Source organism: Lactuca virosa, chromosome 5 (genome assembly GCF_052849685.1).
Source record: "Lactuca virosa cultivar CGN04683 chromosome 5, Lactuca_virosa_CGN04683_v6, whole genome shotgun sequence".
Classification (NCBI taxonomy): Eukaryota; Viridiplantae; Streptophyta; class Magnoliopsida; order Asterales; family Asteraceae; genus Lactuca; species Lactuca virosa.
The window spans coordinates 151,464,041-151,484,557 of NC_136430.1; the positions used below are offsets into that span (position 1 = coordinate 151,464,041).

Here is a 20,517-nt window from a genome sequence, read left to right on the forward strand (position 1 = left end):
TGGTTATTCACACCTTGTTTGTGATCCTCGGTATCCCAGTCACAAACTTGAAGGGCATAATCGAGATTAAACATGCCATTGAAGAGTTCAATGAATCTCAAAGATCTAGGACTTTCATTTAAAACCTAATTCATTTTAAATTTCGTTTTCGTGGTGAAATTGGTAAATCGTCATTTACCTACCTTCAAATAATTTACAATTGGATTACGGCATCCCTTTTCTGAATTGTGAATTATTGTGTTGGGTCCTAGCCTTAATATTTCATTTGGGTGTTATATTAAGGAATTCTTATCTAATCAAAACTTGTTCTTCTTTTTCAGATGTCTGGCCCAAACAACGCTTCTGGCTCCAACTCCTCCAACAACTCCTCGAACCCACTCTCGCTCCTGAACATTTGTAGATAAATCACTTTTAATGGATCCAATTTCAATGATTGGATCATAAACATCATAATGGCCCTACGTTACGAGGGCAAGGAACATACTATCGACAAGGAACTCGCCGAGATAAATGAAACTAATGCTATTCCCGAAGAAATGGAAGAGTATATGGCCAAATGCAAGGAAGCGACCAAAGTGTCGTGCATTATGGTGGCCACTATGACTCCTGAGCTTTAGTGGTTCTATGAAGATTATTGGCCCTATGAGATGTGCCATGAATTGATGGAAAGTACCATCAAAGAGCGCATCAAGAGAGGTACGAAATAGTCACGCAGTTCATAACAACCAAAATGAAGGATGGAGAGTCCATCACGACCCACCTGTAAAGAATGCAAAGGTATGTAGATTGTTTGCTCAAGTTAAATGTCAACTTTGATGAAGAGTTGGCTATAGACATAGTCTTACACTCTTTACCTCCATGCTATGATCAGTTCAAGATGACTTATCATTTGTGCAAGGAGGAAGTCACCTTGAGCAAACTTCAAGGTTTGTTAAGAACTGCTAAAGGTGGATTAAAAGGAAAAGCTGTCGTATCCACTCCTACTGCTGCTGCCCCAGTCCTGGCTATTGGACAAGGCAAAGGGAAAAAGAGGAAAGCTCCCTCTAAGAACTGGAAGGGAAAGTCCCATGATGGATCTTCTTCAAGTGGATCCAAAGGAAAAATCGGTTATGTCCCTCCTTCCTCTGATCCAAAAGAAGCAACGTGCTTATATTGCCAAGACAAAAGGCATTGGAAGAGAAGCTGCCCAAAGTACTTGCAGGACATCAAGGATCGGAAGATAAAGCCCACCTTTACAGGTATTTATACTATTATGTCTAATAACTCATCACATGCTAGTTCTTGGATCCTTGATACAGGATGTGGTTTTCACATTTGTTCTGATTTGTAGGGGCTAAGAAGAACTAGGGATGTGGAGCATGGGAAGATAAACCTGATAATGGGCAATATGAATTCGTCTCCTGTTACCAAGATCAGAGTTTACTCTTTAGTGCTTAGTAGTGGGTTAGGTTTAGATTTTAATGATTGTTTCTACTCGTCAGAAATGACGAGGAATATAATTTCTGTCCATTGTTTGTACAGACAAGGTTTTAGATATTCATTTAATAATGAAAGTAGTTCTATTAATTCTTATTATAATGGTACTTTTTATATTGAAGCATTTCCTTGTAATGGTGTATATGAAAGTGTGATGGTTGTAGATAACTTAGGAAATAATGTGTTGCATATTGATTCGTCTAATCATTTAGATAAGGCATGCTTGTGGCATTGTCATCTTGGACATGTCAACAAGAAGCGCATTGCCTAACTCCAAAAGGATGGAGTGTTGGAGTCATTTGACCTAAGGTCGGATGATACGTGCGAGTCTTGTTTTCTTGGAAAGATGACTAAATCGCCTTTCACTGGCACTTGTGAAAGAGGTGGGGGATTGTTGGATCTCATACACGTAGATGTGTGTGGGCCCTTCAGATCCACCACAAGGGATGCGAATCGCTTCTATGTGAATTTTATTGATGATTATAGCAGATATGGATATATCTACTTAATCAAGCATAAGTCAGAGACCTTTGAAAAGTTCAAAGAGCTTAAGAAAGAAGTAGAGAATCAATTGGGCAGGAAGATAAATATGCTCATATCTGATAGAGGTGGTGAGTATCTTAGTATCGAGTTCCACGACTATCTTAAGGAATGTGGAATTGTTTCACAATTAACACCACATAGGACACCACAACTTAATGGTGTGGCTGAGAGGCGTAATCGAACCTTGTTGGACATGGTTCGTTTCATGATGAGTCGAGCTTCACTACCAATCTCATTCTGGGGGTATGCCTTAGAGACTACCGCCCATATCCTTAATCTAGTCCTAACAAAGAAGGTTGCCAAACCACCTTATGAGATGTGGACAGGGAAGGTTCCCTCGTTGGCACATAACAAGGTTTGAGGTTGTGAAGCTTTCGTAAGATGAGAGACTCACGACAAGCTTGAACCTAGAAGTGAGCGGTGTATTTTCATTGGCTACCCATAGAAATCCTTTGGATATCTATTTTACAAACCTAGTGATAATGTGGTCTTCGTAGCAAGGAAATGAGTTTTCCGCGAGAAGGAACTCATATGCCTAGAGGACAATGGGAGTACAATTGATCTTGAAGAGATTCAAGAATCAAGCGATGAAGGAACCTCTAACACTAGCACTCAACCTAAGGAAGAGATTCCTGTTGAACCCATTGACGAGTCATTACCTATTCGACATTCCACTCGAGTTAGAATGGCACCTGAGTTTTATGGTTTTTATATTACTACAGATGGTGATACGTTTATCAGTGATAATACACTGGTAAATTTGGATGAGCCTTCTAGCTACAAGGAAGCCATGGTGGGCCGTGAGTCTGCCAAATGGAAAGAGGCAATGGACAGCGAGATCCAGTCCATGTATGACAATCAAGTTTGGAACTTGGTTGACAATGTACCAGGTCGAAAGACAGTTGGGTACAAATGGATCTTCTACAAGAAGACCGACATGGATGGAAAGGTGCACACGTTCAAAGCACGGCTGGTTGCGAAGGGCTTTACTCAAACCCCAGGGGTTGACTATGATGAGACCTTCTCACCAGTGGCCAAGATCAAGTCTATTAGGGTTATGTTAGCCATCACTGCGTTTCATGATTATGAAATCTGGCAGATGGATGTCAAAACGGCTTTCCTTAATGGGAAACTGGCTGAAGATGTTTACATGTGTCAGCTAGAAGGTTTTGTGGATGCTAAATACCCCAATAGAGTGTGTAAGCTTGAGAAATCCATCTATGGATTGAAGCAAGCTTCTCGCATCTTGGTTTCTCTAGGAGCGAGGATGAATCCTGTGTGTATGTCAAACCTAGTGGGAGTATAGTTAGCTTTCTAGTATTGTATGTTGATGACATATTGCTCATAGGAAACGACGTTCCAACCTTGCAGGAGGTTAAGACCTGGATTGGGAAGTGTTTCGCTATGAAGGATTTAGGGGAAGCTGCCTATATTCTAGGAATAAGGATCTTGAGAAATAGGAGTAAAAGGCTGATTGGACTTAGCCAAAGTACTTACTTGGAGAAGGTGTTAAAACGTTTTAGCATGGAGAATTCCAAGAAAAGGGAGCTACCTATCCAGGGCAAAACCAAACTGAGTAAGACTCAGAGTCCGAGTACCGATGCAGAGATAGCGGAAATAAGTCGAGTGGCATATGCTTCCGCCGTTGGCTTGATCATGTACGCTTTGACATGTACTCGCCCTGATGTGGCTTTTGCGTTGAGCATGGTAAGTCGATATCAAGGGAACCCAGGTAAAGCTCACTGGATAGCAGTTAATAACATTCTTTAGTATCTGCGAAGGACTAAGGACTGGGTCCTTGTACTTGGTGGCAGTGATGACTTGAGAGTGACAGGGTATAGTGACACCAGCTTTCAGACCGACAGAGATAACTTCCGCTCTCAGTCAGGTTGGGGGTTTACCCTAAATGGAGGAGCAGTGACTTGGAAAAGTTCTAAGCAGGAGACCGTGGCTGATTCAACGTGCGAATCAAAGTACATAGCAGCAAGCGAAGCGTCAAAGTAGGCTATATGGTTGAAGAACTTCATTGTAGACCTTGGAGTTGTACCAGCCATAAAGGAGCCTATGGATATTTTCTACGATAATGAAGGAGCGGTTGCCTTAACTAAGGAACCAAAGGATCATGGTAGATCCAGACACATCGACAGAAAATACCACTTCATCAGACATCGGGTCGAAGAAGGACTCCTCGTCGTTAAGAGGGTATTGTCAGAAGAGAATCCTGCAGATCCCTCACAAAGGTACTGAGTAGGATTAAACACGTTCAGCATGCGAGGAGCATTGGTCTGAAGGACGATATTAGTTTTAGTGATTAGATAGATAGTTAGATACTTGTAGCAATATAAATGTAATTGACATTTGATGATTAAGTAATGGAAGATTTATTTACGAGTAAAGTTTACTATCTTTTGTCAATTGTTTATTTTGTGTTTCACTTTTGCATGTTTTACTTCCTGAATAATAGGATTGTTCAAATTATCCACATTCGATCATACTTTGGAAGTAAGTAATGAAGTAAGACTGTCATGAATTGGGTTGTAGATTGTCTAAGTGCTTAGACATAGCAAAAGTTTGTTGCAACGTTCATGAGTACTCGTGAAATAGGATTTGAGTATTGGATTAAACCCACGCTCTTTTGAATCACTTCATGGAATTTATCACGAGTGATTGTGAGATGATAATATCGTATAATCTTTAAACCGGGATATATGAGTTGTTGTTTACGAGTTGGTTGTGCATTGATAATGCGTAAACGCATCAGTAACTTGATGTTATAAAACGTATTGTTGTGTATGATTTGATAAGTAAATTGTATAAGCATATAAGTCAAAGTTTATCTGTTCCTTTTATCCCAAGGGGTAAAAGTGATATCTTGGGCCCCTCGATGATTTTGTGTTGACTTATGTGTTGGGCCCGGTCAGGACTGAATTGATGTGTTCAATTAAGTTTGTTGTCACACAAATCAGAAATCGGGAAACAAACTGTTGGACATTGAGAATGATTATGTTCCATGTCTTTGTCCACACGATATCTTGCAGAACAGAGGATTATATGATCCCTTATCTTAAGGACACACAACTAACTAGGTCAGAGTTCGACAGCGGCTTTTGAGAGCTACGATTGCTAATCATATTCTGAAGTCATACTTGCAATTATAGTTATTAGGCTTATCCAAGTGTCAGACTGTTGGATTAGGTGTCTAAGCCCATAACTATAATTGGTATGTACTTTATTTGATAGTAGCATGGTCCTTTTGGGTTGCCTTCACACTGGCAACTAGACAGGATGATTATTGGAGAGAGAGAGGCTGATTTTATTATTTAGAATAATAAATTGGTACATAAATATGTTTTATTAATATATTATAAGAATAATATATTAATTAGAAATCATATTTATAATAAATATTTAATCAGAAATTAATTTGGAATTAATTTTGGGATTAAAGGAATGGACTGAAAGTGTAGGGGCTTTTTTTGTAAATATTTGATAGTTGAGGTTTTGGGCCATTGGATCACCCTTATTAGGGAGGGCCGAAAATCCCTAGAAGGATCTAGAGATTTTTGTCCAAGCCCTAAGGAAGGGGTCCATTGACTTGGTTAGGCCTTAAGCTAAGGAATTAGGGTTTCCACCCTCAAACCCTAGCTAGCCTCAAGTATAAATAGAGCCCCTTGGCTCTTGAATTCGGACACCCTTGTGGAAACCCTAAAAGAGCCGATTTTTAGAGCAAGTCACTCCTCTCTCCTCCCTCTCATATTCATCCTCTTGCCATAGTGTGTTTGTGAGCCATTAGATGTACTACGCGTGTGGTACTTGTTCTCAAAAGCAAGGATCTTCAAGAATTAGTTGTTATTAATATATAGCAACAAAGGTATGTGTTCTAATCTTTCTTATGTAGATTTCGAATTATTAGATGCATATTAGGGTTTTTTATTTTGTGTTCAATACTTGTATGTCTAATAGAGAAAACATAGATCCAATTAGGGTTGCATGCACACATATGATTGTTTGTATGAAACCCATCAATTAAGCCACTAGTTTAATTACTGTAAAGCTTGTAAGATTTCGCTATGATCATGTTTCTGTATTGACGATGACATCCCAACGTTTTAAAATAAATAAAATACATTTCTTCGGAATTGCTTTGATAATATCATTATCATGTTTTTGGGAACAAACTCCGCAATATTATTATTCCTCTAAGAGGATACTCTTATTTTAAATAAACATAAACAAATCGGTCTTTTATTGCCGTGAAATTTAGGGTTGTCACAACATCTCTCTAATCCCGACGAATCCGGGTGTCAGACGTGCATGTCGAGTACGGCGCACACTTCGCGTGCATCACTAAATTTTCTATAAAAAATTATATCTTCATTTTATGAATCTTATTTCTTACCCTTTTTATATATTTGTGTAGATATCCTTGAGCACTACAACTTTCATAAAGGTCACGTTGTAAAATTTTAACTTTTATTTTTAACTCGTATTTTATATATTTTCAATTATCGTATCTTCTTTATACAGACTCCGTTTTTGACCTTTTTCATTTCAAAGATCTTATCTCTCGGAGTAATACGATTTTCCTTTTAATGACTTCAGTCAAAACTCAACGAATTTCTTTATACTATTTTGATGTTAATTACGTTAACAACGCGGTTGATTTTTACTTTTTATAAAATCATGACTCCTCCAATTGGAGTCAGATTTTTACGAAGTTTATATAATTGGGATCACGTTACTGTGTACTTTTCTAATACACTAGCCATTATTAATAGCGGTATAACGTTTTGATCATTCATTTCTAATCATATTAACATTTTTCTTACTTATAAGTTATAAATCATAGCATATCTGATTATATTTTCCCAAAATATGAAAAACTCTATTGCTACCATTTGTTTCTAGTGACGGTCGTTGACGAAATTTTTTCCAGTTGTCACAAATATGTCTTCTATAATTAGTTAACGGTGTATTCGGGGAATTTTAGAAAAAAACTTATGAAAAGCTAGTTTAAGTAGATTTTTAAAAAGAGGCTTATAAGCTACGTTATCAGTTACTTTTTGGTTTGCGGACATGACAATTTTAAAAAAACTTGAAAAATAAGTTATCTTATTAGCTAGTTGTGGTGCGGCAAACACAACATAAGTAGCGTTTTGAAAAGCTAGCTTATCAACTAGTTTTTAGCTTGTCAAACATGACAATTTAAAAAGCTTGAAAAATAAGCCAACTTATCAACTAGCTGTGACGCACCAATAGGAATTTAATATTAATTATACGTATATTAAATACTATCCATACTTATAACTCATTTTTATGAAAACTAATTAAATTCGTCATTAATGTCAACAATAATATTCTTTCAGAATGAATTCATATCCAGAAGAATGAGAGTGTATTTCAGCAGAATGAGAGTGTATTCTAGTAGAATACACTCTCGTTCTTCATATTCCATGCAACTTTATTGTATTTTAAGTGAGTGAGTCCTGAAACAAAATACGAACTCATATATAAAAACCTAGATGCGAATTCATTCTGAAAGAATGTTATTGCTGACATTAATGACGGATTTAATTAGTTTTCATAAAAAGAGAATTATAATTATGAATATCATTTAATATACATATAATTATGGAAATCATTTAATATCTATATTTATTTAATTAAATATTTATTTAATTTACTAAATTTCTATTGGTGCATTCTAGCACACAATAAATATAAAAAACAAATTAACCTAGCCATATATATATATATATATATATATATATATATATATATATATATATATATATCTTTACTATATTATAAAGCATACATATTCAAGTCTTAAAAACAATTTTTTAAGCATGAGGTACAACAAAATAAAACATCTCTTAAAAAAAGTCTTAAAGACACATTGTATTGCATAATGTACAACACTTAAATGCATAAGAATATATACACTTAGCTAAACACGTGTTCTCTTTTTTGCTTTGGATTGCCAACATGGCAAAAATATTCAACCAATAAAAATCAAGACACCCACTTCACATGGATTGCTCTTTTAATCTAATGGATAGAAACATATTGAATGTTTAAAAAGTAATCAATGGATATAAATTAACAACCAAACAAACACAAAACCATTTTATCTTCCTATATAATATGTCTCAACTTAAAATTCAATCAAAAGTGAAAATACGTTTGAATCCAACAGAAATAAAGGTTCAGGAAGATTGCATCAATCTTAGAACTAGGATATGAAGTTTGCAACAACCATAAATCCAGTAAAATGACTTGATCATCGACATCTAAATTTCAGTATCATTTTTTTATTTTTTCTGTAACATTATTATTAGTGAGTGGTTTTTATGTTTTTGTAGCATTATTTGGTAGTGCACTTTTATGATGTTCTACATTTTTGTAACTATTTTCTTTAAAATAGATTATTATGTTATGTTTTGATTCTTAGTTGTTACATATTGTTACCTGTTTAGCGTTTTTATTGTGTTTGCGTGCTGATTCATATCGAAATCAACTCAATTCAAATTTCAAATCTTATTGTTTGTATTTATTCGTATATTTTTACAATACTTGAAAAAGATGATTCATTTAACTAAAACTCTCAGAATAAAAATTGATCTAATTCTAATTTATAAGTTTGATAAAAACTATGGATTTATATAAAAGAGAGCGCAACTACAATAAAAAATGACTTGTTATACATAATAAATCTGTGTTTTTATCTATTCTTTATTTGATCTGAAAAATTTCAAAATTTGAGGATTTTGGAACCAAAATCATAACAAAAAAAAACATTTTCAACTTAAATTAAAAATGAGAAAGTAAATCACGGTCTCAGCACATCCATCTCCATCCACTGCTTTCTTACCTGTTATGCAACCTTTAAACTTCCATCAAGAAGCAAGCACTTGAAACCACCTTCTTCACCACTTTTTCCTGGCCGTACCAAGAACTGTCTACCATGATCGCTGCCTTCAACATCGCCACCACATCTAGCTACAATCATAGCCGGAAAAAGCTTTCACCGTCCTTCCATCGGAAATCGCACTTGCACCTACGATCTTCACTACTACCCATATTCTTCGACCGTTGCACCCTTCACCAAGAGCCACCTTTACAGCCAACCAACATCGTGAAACACCACCTCCTTCTTCACTGAACTTTCACCTGTTGAACACCCATTTCCGAATACAAACCGACGACAACCACCGAACCCATCAACCTATTACTTGCCCTCCAGTCGAACCTTTACCAACCGTATTAAGGAGTCAAGAATCGAACCAAGAAAAGAAGAAGGAGAAGAAAAAGAGGCTTGTTCTAGCCTTTGATTCTTTGGCTGCGCAAATGAAAATGAAAACACAAGTAGGGCACACGAATTATTTGATATTTATGTGGGCTAAACAATTTAATTTGGAATTATTTTATTGTGAGCTAAACAATTCAACTGGGTTAACGAATTGATGTGGGCTTTGATATAATTGTTATATGCTTTATTATAATCCACACTTGATTAATATATTAAATGATTTAATAATTGTTTATATGTGACAACCCTATTGTGTAGAAACGATTTAATTATAGTAATTTAAACTAAAATAATTTATCTACGTAGGTACGAAAGAAAACAATATTAGGAGATTTCACATAATAATTATGTGAGAATGTTAATTCTAGATAATGATAGAAATGTTTTGATAACGCATGTAACTAAACTTAATGTTTTTTTATTACATGAGCACCATAGGAATGTGTTTTTTTAATTGAATTTATAAATGGTATTAGTTAATAATAAATTAATTCGAATTTATAAATTATATAAACAAATGGTGTTAATTAACATTATGTATCTCTAATCCAATTTTATTATTATAAAAAAGTTATATAATTTGTGATTATGTTATAATATATACAGTTTTACACATTGTTTTACATTTAATTTAATCGTAAAATAAAAACCAGAACAATAAATGACAGGAAATAGGAAATTATTATGCCCCACACCTATGTACTTAGCTATAAACAATTCGACGAAAAGAACTATCCGACACAAAACAATTCACCAAAAACCTGAAACGAACTATCTAACATGAAAAGGAAACTAATCGCCGTATGAAAACTACCTGCCGAAATGAACTATCTCGCACCGCCGCGTCGCGCGTGTACACTACTAGTATATATATATATATATATATATATATATATATATATATATATATATATATATATATATATATTCTTACACACTTAATATTATGACAACTGTCATATTTAATATAATTAATAATTTTTTGTTACATTTGTTATCATTTTAAAGTGATAGAAGAATGAGTAGAAAGAAAAAATATAACGGTATTTAATTTCTCTTTTATATATTTTATCGTATCTTTTAACTATATATTTTATTTTATAATTTATTCGTTTAATTTGAGAATGGCAAAAGACATCAATTAGGGATGAGCATATGGACCGGGGAACCGGCCGGAACCGGAACCAAAACCCGATGGAACTGGTCGGGCCGGGACGGATACTATGTTACTGTCGATTTTTGGAGTCGGGAACTGGTAGGAACCGGAACCGGTAAAACCGCCAAAAACCGGAAACATATGTTGATATTTCTCGAGGACCGGTTCCAATATTGAAGACACGACAAGAACCGGTAGGAACCAGAACCGGAACCGGTAGAACCGGCGGTCCGGTTCGGTTCCTAATTTCCACCAAATTCGGTTCCCGGGTCGGGTCCGTTCGGCCCGGTTGCAACCGAATCGGTTCCTTTGCTCATCAATTATTATCCCTCTAATATCTTCATTTAAAATCAAATTTTATGTCGGGTACGGTCGGGTCCGGTTCGACCGGTTGCAAACTCAACGTATGATGGAAATATACGTATCACGTGGTTTGACCGGCCCTACCACTATGTCCTCATTTTCATCCATATCATATATCACCCGCTCCACTCCCCCATTCATCACAGATCTATCTGCCCATCGGCACCATTACCAACCAGGCAACCATGGCTCCTAAAGTCAACCGTTTGTTCTTCAATCTCCTCATCGTCTTCATCATCGCCGCCGTCGTCAGATCTGTAAGCTCCTATTCCTGTCTGCATTCATTCAAAACATTTAAAATCTTATTAACCTTCTTCGAATAATTGCAGTCTGATCCGGATTGTGTGTACACCATTTACGTCAGAACTGGATCGATACTTAAAGCCGGAACAGATTCCAACATGACGTTAACACTATACGACGCCGCCGGCTATGGCATCAGGATCAACAATCTAGAAGCTTGGGGTGGTTTGATGGGTCCTGGGTACAACTATTTCGAGAGGAGCAATCTGGACATTTTCAGTGGAAGAGGCCCTTGTTTGACCGGAGCACCGTGTGAGATGAACATCACCTCCGACGGCACCGGGGCTCACCATGGTTGGTATTGTAATTACATTGAGGTAACGACTACCGGAGCACACATCCCCTGCGCACAACAGACATTCACGGTTGAACAGTGGCTTGCTACCGACACGTCACCATACGAACTTACCGCCGTCAGAAATTACTGTGGATCCGACGGCGATAGTAGTTTATCCGCTCACCGGCGCCACGTAATCCGCGGTACTGCTTCATCACTGCTTTCTGTTGTGTGAGAGGCGATCGGATGGCAAAAGTGATGTTTGAAGTTTGCATCAAATGGTTTTGATTTTGGAGTGAAACCCATCGAGGGTTTGATTTTGTTGTTGAGATTGGAATCCCACAATAAACTCTTGGAGATCTCTTCATTCATAAATTAAGATTTTGTATGTGTGTATTTCTAGTAAACATCGCCTGTAATCTTATTATCAATTATCAATAGAAATAAAAGGTGTGATGTTATTTTGTCTTGAATTTTATGGTCATTTCCAGGGGTGTTTGGAATTGTTTATCTTTATCTTTAGCATTATATAAATCATTTTAGCTATTTTTTGAAATTTAAGAGGTATACCCATTACAACATAACATACAACCTTTTTAAGCTTTACATCTGACAATGTACCTCATCGTATCTTCACGCTATCTCTGAATCTTGAAAGCACTAGACCCTAACCTCCTCTATACACCTTCAATGCCCTCAAACCTACATCTCTTCTGTCTCTCTCCTTACGATCTCCAGTTTCCGGCAACCCTCCGGTACCACCACCCTCCTCACGCTGCCCCTACAACCTAGAATAGGTCACCAGCCATCCTTTCCTCCATTAATCTTTTCTACCTCTGTTTCTCTTCTTAAAACTACAATCGCACATGTGTTTCTTTTCAGGAAAAATGTAATGAATATCCAACTTTTCAAACCTTAATCTAGCCAATGTCATCGCACCTCTCTCTCTCTCTCTCTCTCTCTCTCTCTCTCTCTCTCTCTCTAAACCACAATTGCCACCTGCTCAATGACAAAAAAAAGTTCAGATGGTGTACCTATGTCTCTGCTCAAGGAAATGGTAATGAAGATCGAACTTTTGAAACACTAATCCAGCTAACACCATTGCACCACTCATTAGTGCTCTCTCTCTCTCTCTCTCTCTCTCTCTCGATGGTGATGATGATGATGACGACGGAGGAGAGGAATGTCCTCCTGCGATGGTCGTTGTCGTCTTCTGGAAAATTATTCCCCTTTCTCCCAATTTCTATCCCATTGTTGACATATAAAACCAAAACCCCATTACTATCATCTACTGAAAGCTTTCAATCATGATACGACTTTTGGTAAAATAAACTTTCTTCTTTTCAATTTTGGGTTTTAATCAATAAGAATTGATCTAAAACTGAGATAATTGTCATGCTTGTAATTTGTAAATGTAGTTTTGGGTACACTTGTTCTAAATTGCTTCTTGTTGTTATTACTGCCTCCAAAGACAGGTCATTTCCATGAAGGGGAAGGGTTTTGGTGTTTACATTTCTTCTTGATGCAGCCTATCCAACACAATAAAGTAATCCAACAAGTCCTGATGAATGACGAGAGTATTCCAACTTAATTAATCTCTCCAAGCACACATACTGCTCGGTTCTGATTAATATAGGCAAATTTCTGATAGTTCTTCAACTATTTTACTGTCTGTAAGGAGTGTTTTGGAGAGAGATCCCGATCTTATTCAACAAACGGTTATCAGTGATCGTCATTCTGCTCTTCACGTAGTTGCTGCCAATGACTGGATCGAGGTGGGTAGTTCAAGAATTTCTTCATGTTCTTACTTTGTTTTTTGTTTTCCCTTTTATGGATTTGTTCAATGTTTCATAAAATGTGTGGATTTTTGTTCAATTTTGTAACATCCCAAAAACACAGTCTGAAAATTTCGTTTTAAATCAGTAATAAAACCATATTCATCAAACGTCATATAAGAATCATAAACTATGTATCTCAAAATATCATGACAACTGTCAAATATATCAGAGTATAAACATCCCAGGCTGAACAAATGGTGTATGCACTGCAATCTTTCCGAGCTCCTCTTTTGAGAACTGAGTACCTGAAACCAAAACTGAAAACTGTAAGCACGAAGCTTAGTGAGTCTCCCCAACTACCACATACCAGACAATAACATATAAAGCACATACTGGGCCTCGCCCACTGCATCGGACCGTAGTCCGGAAACTGCATCAGACTGAAGTCTGGAACTAACCAGGGCCTTGCCCTCTACATCGGACCGAAGTCCGGAAACTGCATCGGACCAAAGTCCGGAACTAACCAGGGCCTTGCCCTCTGCATCGGACCGAAGTCCGGAAACTGCATCGGACCGAAGTCCGGAACTAACCAGGGCCTTGCCCTCTGCATCGGACCGAAGTCCGGAACTGACTGAACATAGCATAGCATAATCATAACTACTAGCATAAACACAGATACTGCATACTGCATCGGACCGAAGTCCGGAACACATAACACACAGTCATACTTGAATCACAAAGACATCAAGCACACTGAACTACTGCATCAGACCGAAGTCTGGAACTGACTGAACATAGCATAACATAATCATAACTACTAGCATAAACACAGATACTGCATACTGCATCGGACCATAGTCCGGAACACATAACACATACCATGCATGTATCACAAAGACACCAAGCATACTGAACTACTGCATCGAACTAAAGTCCGGAACTACTGCTAACCTAAACGGGCCGGCATTGTGGCCGTAGACCCGTTCCTACTGAAAGGAAACTCACCTCACACTGCTGAAGTCCCGTAGACTCAATCCCACACTGCTGAAGTCCTGCAGACTCAACCCCAACTGCTGGATGACAGATTCCCGAACTGTCAACACCAAAATAACACCCAATTACTAATTGGGTTCTAACACATAACTATAAATGCATACTTTGGATAATTACTATATTAACCCTAGCTTGGCTTACCCAAGCCCAAGGCCCAATCTATAGGCCCAAAGTCAACTAGGGATCAAAGCCCAACATATGGCCCAACTTTCCAAATTGGGCCCAATCCTTCATATGGGCCTTATCCTAAAGCCCAACTAATTACTCTAGTCCATTTAATTATTCTTGGATGGCCCATTAATAAACCAATTACCAAAACCCAATCGAAAGGCCCAACTCAAGGCCCAAGTGAAACTAGGGTTTCACATAAAATGACGATTAGGGTTAAGTGTTTCTTACTTAACCCATCAAGGACTTAATCCATTAAGTCCTTTGCTCTACTATATACATGAGATAGAGTGATTAGGCCTAATACATAATCCCATCTCAATGGCCCAAAAGTGGGTCCAATAAGTCTAAGGCCCAAATACTCACAATTAGGGTTTTCTAAACCCTAATTAGGGTTCCTCACCCAAACGTGGCCCAATAGGCCCAAAATAAATCTTTAAGCCCATTAGGGTCTTGCTAGGTCCATTAGGGTTTTGCTTGAGGGGCACCACCCACTACCACCCCGGGTAGTGGTGGTCAATGGCGGCTCGCGGCGGCGGCCACCACCTTACGGTGGTGGTTACTATTATTGTTTTCATTATTTCATGCTAATTACAATTACAAGGCTTTTATCCAAAATACACACACTAAATAATACACACACTAACTAATACACACACACACACAGCCACACCATGACGGCCGACGGTGGCTCGTGGTGGCGGTGGCTCTTCTGTGGACTCCGGCTACCCAAAACCCCCAACAAACATACAACTAATAAAATACAACCACACACACCTACACATAGTAAAACACGCACACAGCCACCTTCCACAGTGGCTGGTGGCAACGAAAGGCGGCAGTGGTGTCATCGGCGGCGCTACAGCGGCAGAAGGTCACGATCACAACGAGATAGCGAACACCCACCGAGCAGTTCTTCATCAATCATGAAATGGGGGGTTTGACGGCGGCATTTGACGGTAGTAGCCACCATGGCCGACTGCCATGGTGGTTCCTCACGGCCCTACACGACAGAAGTCCCACCCACACGAACATGACAACCCCTTTTGGGTGGCGACGTTGACCGGAGCAAGCAGGGGCGAGCCGACAGCGGCGGATGGAGCGAACAAGAAGAAAGGAATGGCGAGAAAGAAGCAGCGATCGATTCTTCATCGGTAGCGAGGTGGGTTGCGACACAACCTCGTCTTCATCGGTAGTGAGGCTGTGGCGACATCCGGAGTGTGGCTCGGGCCGACGGCATGGACGCTGGCGGCCGCCGGGTCTTCGTCTGGCCGGAAAACGTGAATGAGTCGGGTGGCGGCTGGAGGAGGGCACAAGAGAGTGAAGTCGGCGGCTGAGTATAACACTCCCTAGGGTTAGGGTTACATTTAAGCTATATACCTGATCCCTCAAAACATTATGCCATAATAACAAAATCAGTCCCTCCCCCTTCCCTTTTCTTTCAAATTCAATCCAATTATTACCAAATGAACCCTCAGCATTAAATCCTTTACATTTTGGGTATGAAAATTACCAAACAACCCCCTATCTTCCATAATCTCTTCAAATGAAGTCCCATAAATTACCATTTACTCCCTGCCTTCATAAATACTTACAAAACTAATCTGGAATTTACACTTTTAACCCTCGACATCTAAAATTCTTCGCAATTCAGTCCGGGACTTACATTTATTTATTTATTTAAATAAATGGGGCGTTACAAGATTGTTTCTATGTTTTTTGACGATAACTTTGTCAATCCTAATTCCTTGAATCGTTATAAGCAGGTGTGTTTGGTTGCTCTCTGTTTGAATTATACTTCAATTTTTGTTTTTATGTCAATTGCATGAATCAGATGTGATGCATATATAATAAATGTTTCATGTATATTGTTTTGCAATTTACATCTCATTTGTTTTAATTTTGAACAATTATATGAACAGGAATTAAAAAAGCAATGCTCCAAGCTAAAACATACCACTTGGAAAAGCAAGACAAACATAATTTCAAATCTCTTTCAACTTGGAGACGATTTTTGCATAATTTTTGTATGATTTAATTATTTGATTATTTTTTTCACATTCCATGATAATATATTTTCCTTTATATACATGTTCTTTCATCACTTATTCCCACATCAATTATAATTCTCGTAAAAGAGAAGAAAAGAAAGAACATTCCATGCAAATGCAAGGAATAAGAGGCAACTACTATTCCGTGAGACGACTGCGGGTGCTTATTCCTTCTCTCATTTTCTTTCTTCTGTCTCAAACTGTGTAAATTAGGGATAAAGTCTTTTTCTTTTAATTTGCTGTTGAATGTGAACCTTGATTTTGAAATTTTGTAATCTGTTGTAGCTAAACTGTCTTAAATTTTATTAGCTAAACCATATAAAGAACTTCACCAATTGTATGTTTTTTTTTCTAGAGGAAAAAACGTTTGATAATGATGGAATCTACACATCAAACATGGTGTACAAAGAAGTTTTATGTGATTAATAATGTACAATGAACAACTTATTATTTTACAATATTTTCAAATATGTATCTTATATAATCATTTGATGTTTAATGCAGGGTATCAGATGAAGCTACATGATTGCAGATTGTTATAAATTATATATTGTACATGTTCTAAATGTACAAAACTACAAGATTGCAGATTGTTGTAATTTATATATTGTAAAATCAACTATGAACTTTCAGATGAAATTTCAAATGTGTATTTAACTCTCGTCGTATTGTCCGACTATGCACCTAGCTAAAAACTATATGTTGAAATGTGATGGGTTTTGAGCAATACATCAATCCTATGGTGCACATGCAAACCCTAAAGCTTTGGATCTAGGTTTCTCTATTGTACATGAAAATCATCCAAAGCTTACAAATCCTAATCTAGCATACAACAAAACTTGAGAATAACATAAATAACCAATAAGAATGTTACCTTGATTGTTGCTTGAAGATCTTTAGCTTATGAGAACCTAGCACCTCAAATGTGATGCCTCCAATGGATCACAAACACCAAAGCAAGTTGAATGATCTTGGAGAGAGGGGATGAGAGGCTCAAAATCGGCTCTAAGACTTCTTAGGGTTTCTGGGTGTTGATTTCTGAAGCCCTAGGGGTCCTTATATAGTGGAGCTGCTAGGGTTTCAGTCAAAACCCTCATTGGATAGCTTAGGCCTTAAACAGTCCAATGGAACCTTCTGGAATAAGGCCTTGGACGATTTCAAGGTGGGCTTCCACCCTAATTTCGTCCACCCATTTATCCATATGATCCACAGCCCAAAATCCAATTATCTTATCATTGCAATTCCAGTCCCCTAAGTTTAATTAATATCTTTTGATCATAAAATTAATTATTGACCAATATTAATTAATCAATATGATTTCTCTTTTAATATATTATTCATATAATATATTAATAAACCATAATATCCTCTTTCTCCACTAATCATCCAGTCAAGTTGCTCCGATGAAGGCAACCCAAAATGACCATGCTACAACCGGGTCAAGTACATACCAAATATAGTTATGGACTTAGACACTAATCCAACAGTCTCCCACTTGGATAAGTCTAATAACTATAGATGCAAGTATGACTTCAAAATCCGATTAGCAATCGTAGCTCTCAAAAGGCGCTGTCGAACTCTGACTTGTCCTTTAAATAAGAGATCGTATAGTCCTCCGTCCTCAAGATATCGTGCGGACAATTACATGGAACATAGTCATACTTATTGTCCAACAGTTTGTTTCTCGATCTCTGATTTTTATGACATAGAAATTAATTGAACACATCAACTCAGTCCTGACCGGGCCCGACACATAAGTCAAACCAAATCATCGAGGGGCCCAGATATCGCTTTTACCCTCTTAGGATAAAAGGAACAGATAAAATTCAACTTATATGCATTTACTATTCACTCATCAAATCATGCACAACAATACGTTTTATAACATCAAGTTACTGATGCGTTTACGCATTATCAATGCACAGCCAACTCGCAAACAATAAACCATATCTCTAGGTTTAAAGACTATATGATATTATCGTCTTATGATCACTCGTGATAAATTCCATGAAGTGATACAAGTAAGCGTGGGTTTAATCCAATGCTTAAATCTTATTTCATAAGCACTCATGAATGTTGCAACAAACTTTTGCTATGTCTAATACACTTTAGAAAGTCTACAAACCAATTCACAACAGTCTTCTTTCATATCTACTTCCAACATATGAACGATTGTGGACTGTTCGAATAATCTTATTATTCAGGAAGTCAAAACATGCAAAGTGAAACAATAGGTAAATAATTAACACAAGATAGTAACTTTACTTATAAATAATACTCATTTATTTAATCATCAAATGTTAATTACAATTTATCTATTACACGTTTCAAAACTATCTAATCACTAAAACTTATATCGTCCTTCAGCCCAATGCTCCTAGCGTGCTGCAAGTGCTTAACCCTACTCAGTCCCTTCGTAAGGGGATCTGCTGGGTTCTCTTCTGACAATACCCTCTTTACTACGAGGAGTCCCTCTTCTACCCGATGTCTAATAAAGTGATATTTCCTGTCGATATGCCTGGATCTACCATGATCCCTCGGTTCCTTGGTTAAGGCAACCGCACCTTCGTTATCACAGAAAATTTCCATAGGCTCCTTTATGGCTGGTACAACTCCAAGGTCTCCGATGAAGTTCTTCAACCATATTGTCTCCTTCGACGCTTCGCTCGCTGCTATGTACTCTGATTCGCACGTTAAATCAGCCACGGTCTCTTGCTTGGAACTTTTCCAAGTCACTGCTCCTCCATTCAGGGTAAAGACCCAGCCCGACTGAGAGCTGAAGTTGTCTCGGTCGGTCTGAAAACTGGCGTCACTATACCCTCGTACCCTTAAGTCATCACTCCACCGAGGAGAAGAAACCATTCCTTGGTCCTCCGAAGGTACTTAAGAATATTCTTGATTGCGGTCCAATGCGCTCTACCAGGGTTCCCTTGATATCTGTTGACCATGTTCAAAGCGAAGGCCACATCAGGGCGAGTACAAGTCATAACATACATGATCGAGCCAACTGCGGAAGCATAAGGTACTCGACTCATCTCGGCTTTAGTACTCGGGCTTTGAGTCTTACTCAACTTGGTATTGCTTTGGATCGACAACTCCCCCTTCTTGGAATTTTCCATACTAAAATGTTTTAGTACCTTATCCAAGTAAGTATTTTGACTAAGTCCTATTAGCCTTTTACTCTTGTTTCTCACTATCCTTATTCCCAGAATATAGGCAGCTTCTACGAGGTCCTTCATAGCGAAGCACTTCCTAAGCCAAGACTTAACCTCCTGCAGGGTTGGGATGCCGTTTCCTATGAGCAGTATGTCATCGACATACAATACGAGGAAGCTAACTATACTCCCACTAGCTTTGACATATACACAAGACTCATCCTCGCTTCACAGGTAGCTAAACTCTTTGACTTTCTCATCAAAACAAAGATTCCATCTGCGAGATGCTTGTTTCAATCTATAATTGGATTTCTCAAGCTTACACACTCTATTAGGATGCTCTGCATCGACAAAACCCTTTGGCTGAATCATGTAAACATCCTCAGCCAACTTCCTAAAAGCGGTTTTGACATCCATTTGCCATATTTCATAGTCATGAAATGCATCAATGGCTAGCATTACCCTAATAGACTTTATCTTCGCAACTGGTGAGAAGGTCTCATCATAGTCAACTCCAGGAGTTTGAGTAAAGCCCTTTGTAACCAATCGCGCCTTATAAGTGTGTACCTTCCCATCCATGTCGGTCTTCTTCTTGAAGATCCATTTGCACCCGACCGTCTTACGACCTGGCAGATTGCCAACCAAATTTCAAACTTGGTTGTCATACATGGACTGGATCTCGCTATCCATAGCCTCTTTCCATTTTGCAGACTCCAAGCCCGCCATGGCTTCCTTGTAGCTGCTAGGTTCATCCAAATTTACTAGTTTACTATCACTAATAAACGTATCACCTTCAGTAGTAATATGGAAACCATAAAACTCTGGTGGAACACTAACTCTACTGGAACGTCTAAGAGGTAGGGACTCGTCAACAGGTTCAAT

At 37.9% G+C, this 20,517-nt stretch overlaps 2 protein-coding genes across 2 annotated transcripts in view; one reads left to right on the plus strand and one right to left on the minus strand.

The window, feature by feature from the left end:
* The window catches only part of LOC145111874 (replication protein A 70 kDa DNA-binding subunit B-like), a 34,185-nt gene extending 25,154 nt beyond the window's left edge, over positions 1–9,031 (minus strand). Inside the window, exon 1 of the mRNA XM_079048118.1 lies at positions 8,906–9,031. Coding sequence (XP_078904244.1) covers positions 8,906–9,031 — 126 coding nt within the window. The remainder of the gene's footprint in view (positions 1–8,905) is intronic.
* Positions 9,032–10,959: 1,928 nt separating this feature from the next.
* Positions 10,960–11,903, plus strand: LOC145117002 (PLAT domain-containing protein 3-like). Its single transcript, XM_079053307.1, has 2 exons — positions 10,960–11,107; positions 11,180–11,903. Exons 1-2 carry the CDS (start codon positions 11,036–11,038, stop codon positions 11,663–11,665), a joined length of 558 nt encoding a protein of 185 aa, XP_078909433.1. The 5' UTR covers positions 10,960–11,035; the 3' UTR covers positions 11,666–11,903.
* The last annotated feature ends 8,614 nt before the right edge of the window (positions 11,904–20,517 follow it).

What these genes read in the sequence shown, in the direction of transcription:
- LOC145117002 (XM_079053307.1), top strand. Translation starts at nt 11,036, where the DNA reads ATGGCTCCTAAAGTCAACCGTTTGTTCTTCAATCTCCTCATCGTCTTC. An exon ending in TCGCCGCCGTCGTCAGATCT is followed by an intron (nt 11,108 to 11,179) that starts GTAAGCTCCTAT and finishes GAATAATTGCAG; the next exon opens with TCTGATCCGGATTGTGTGTA.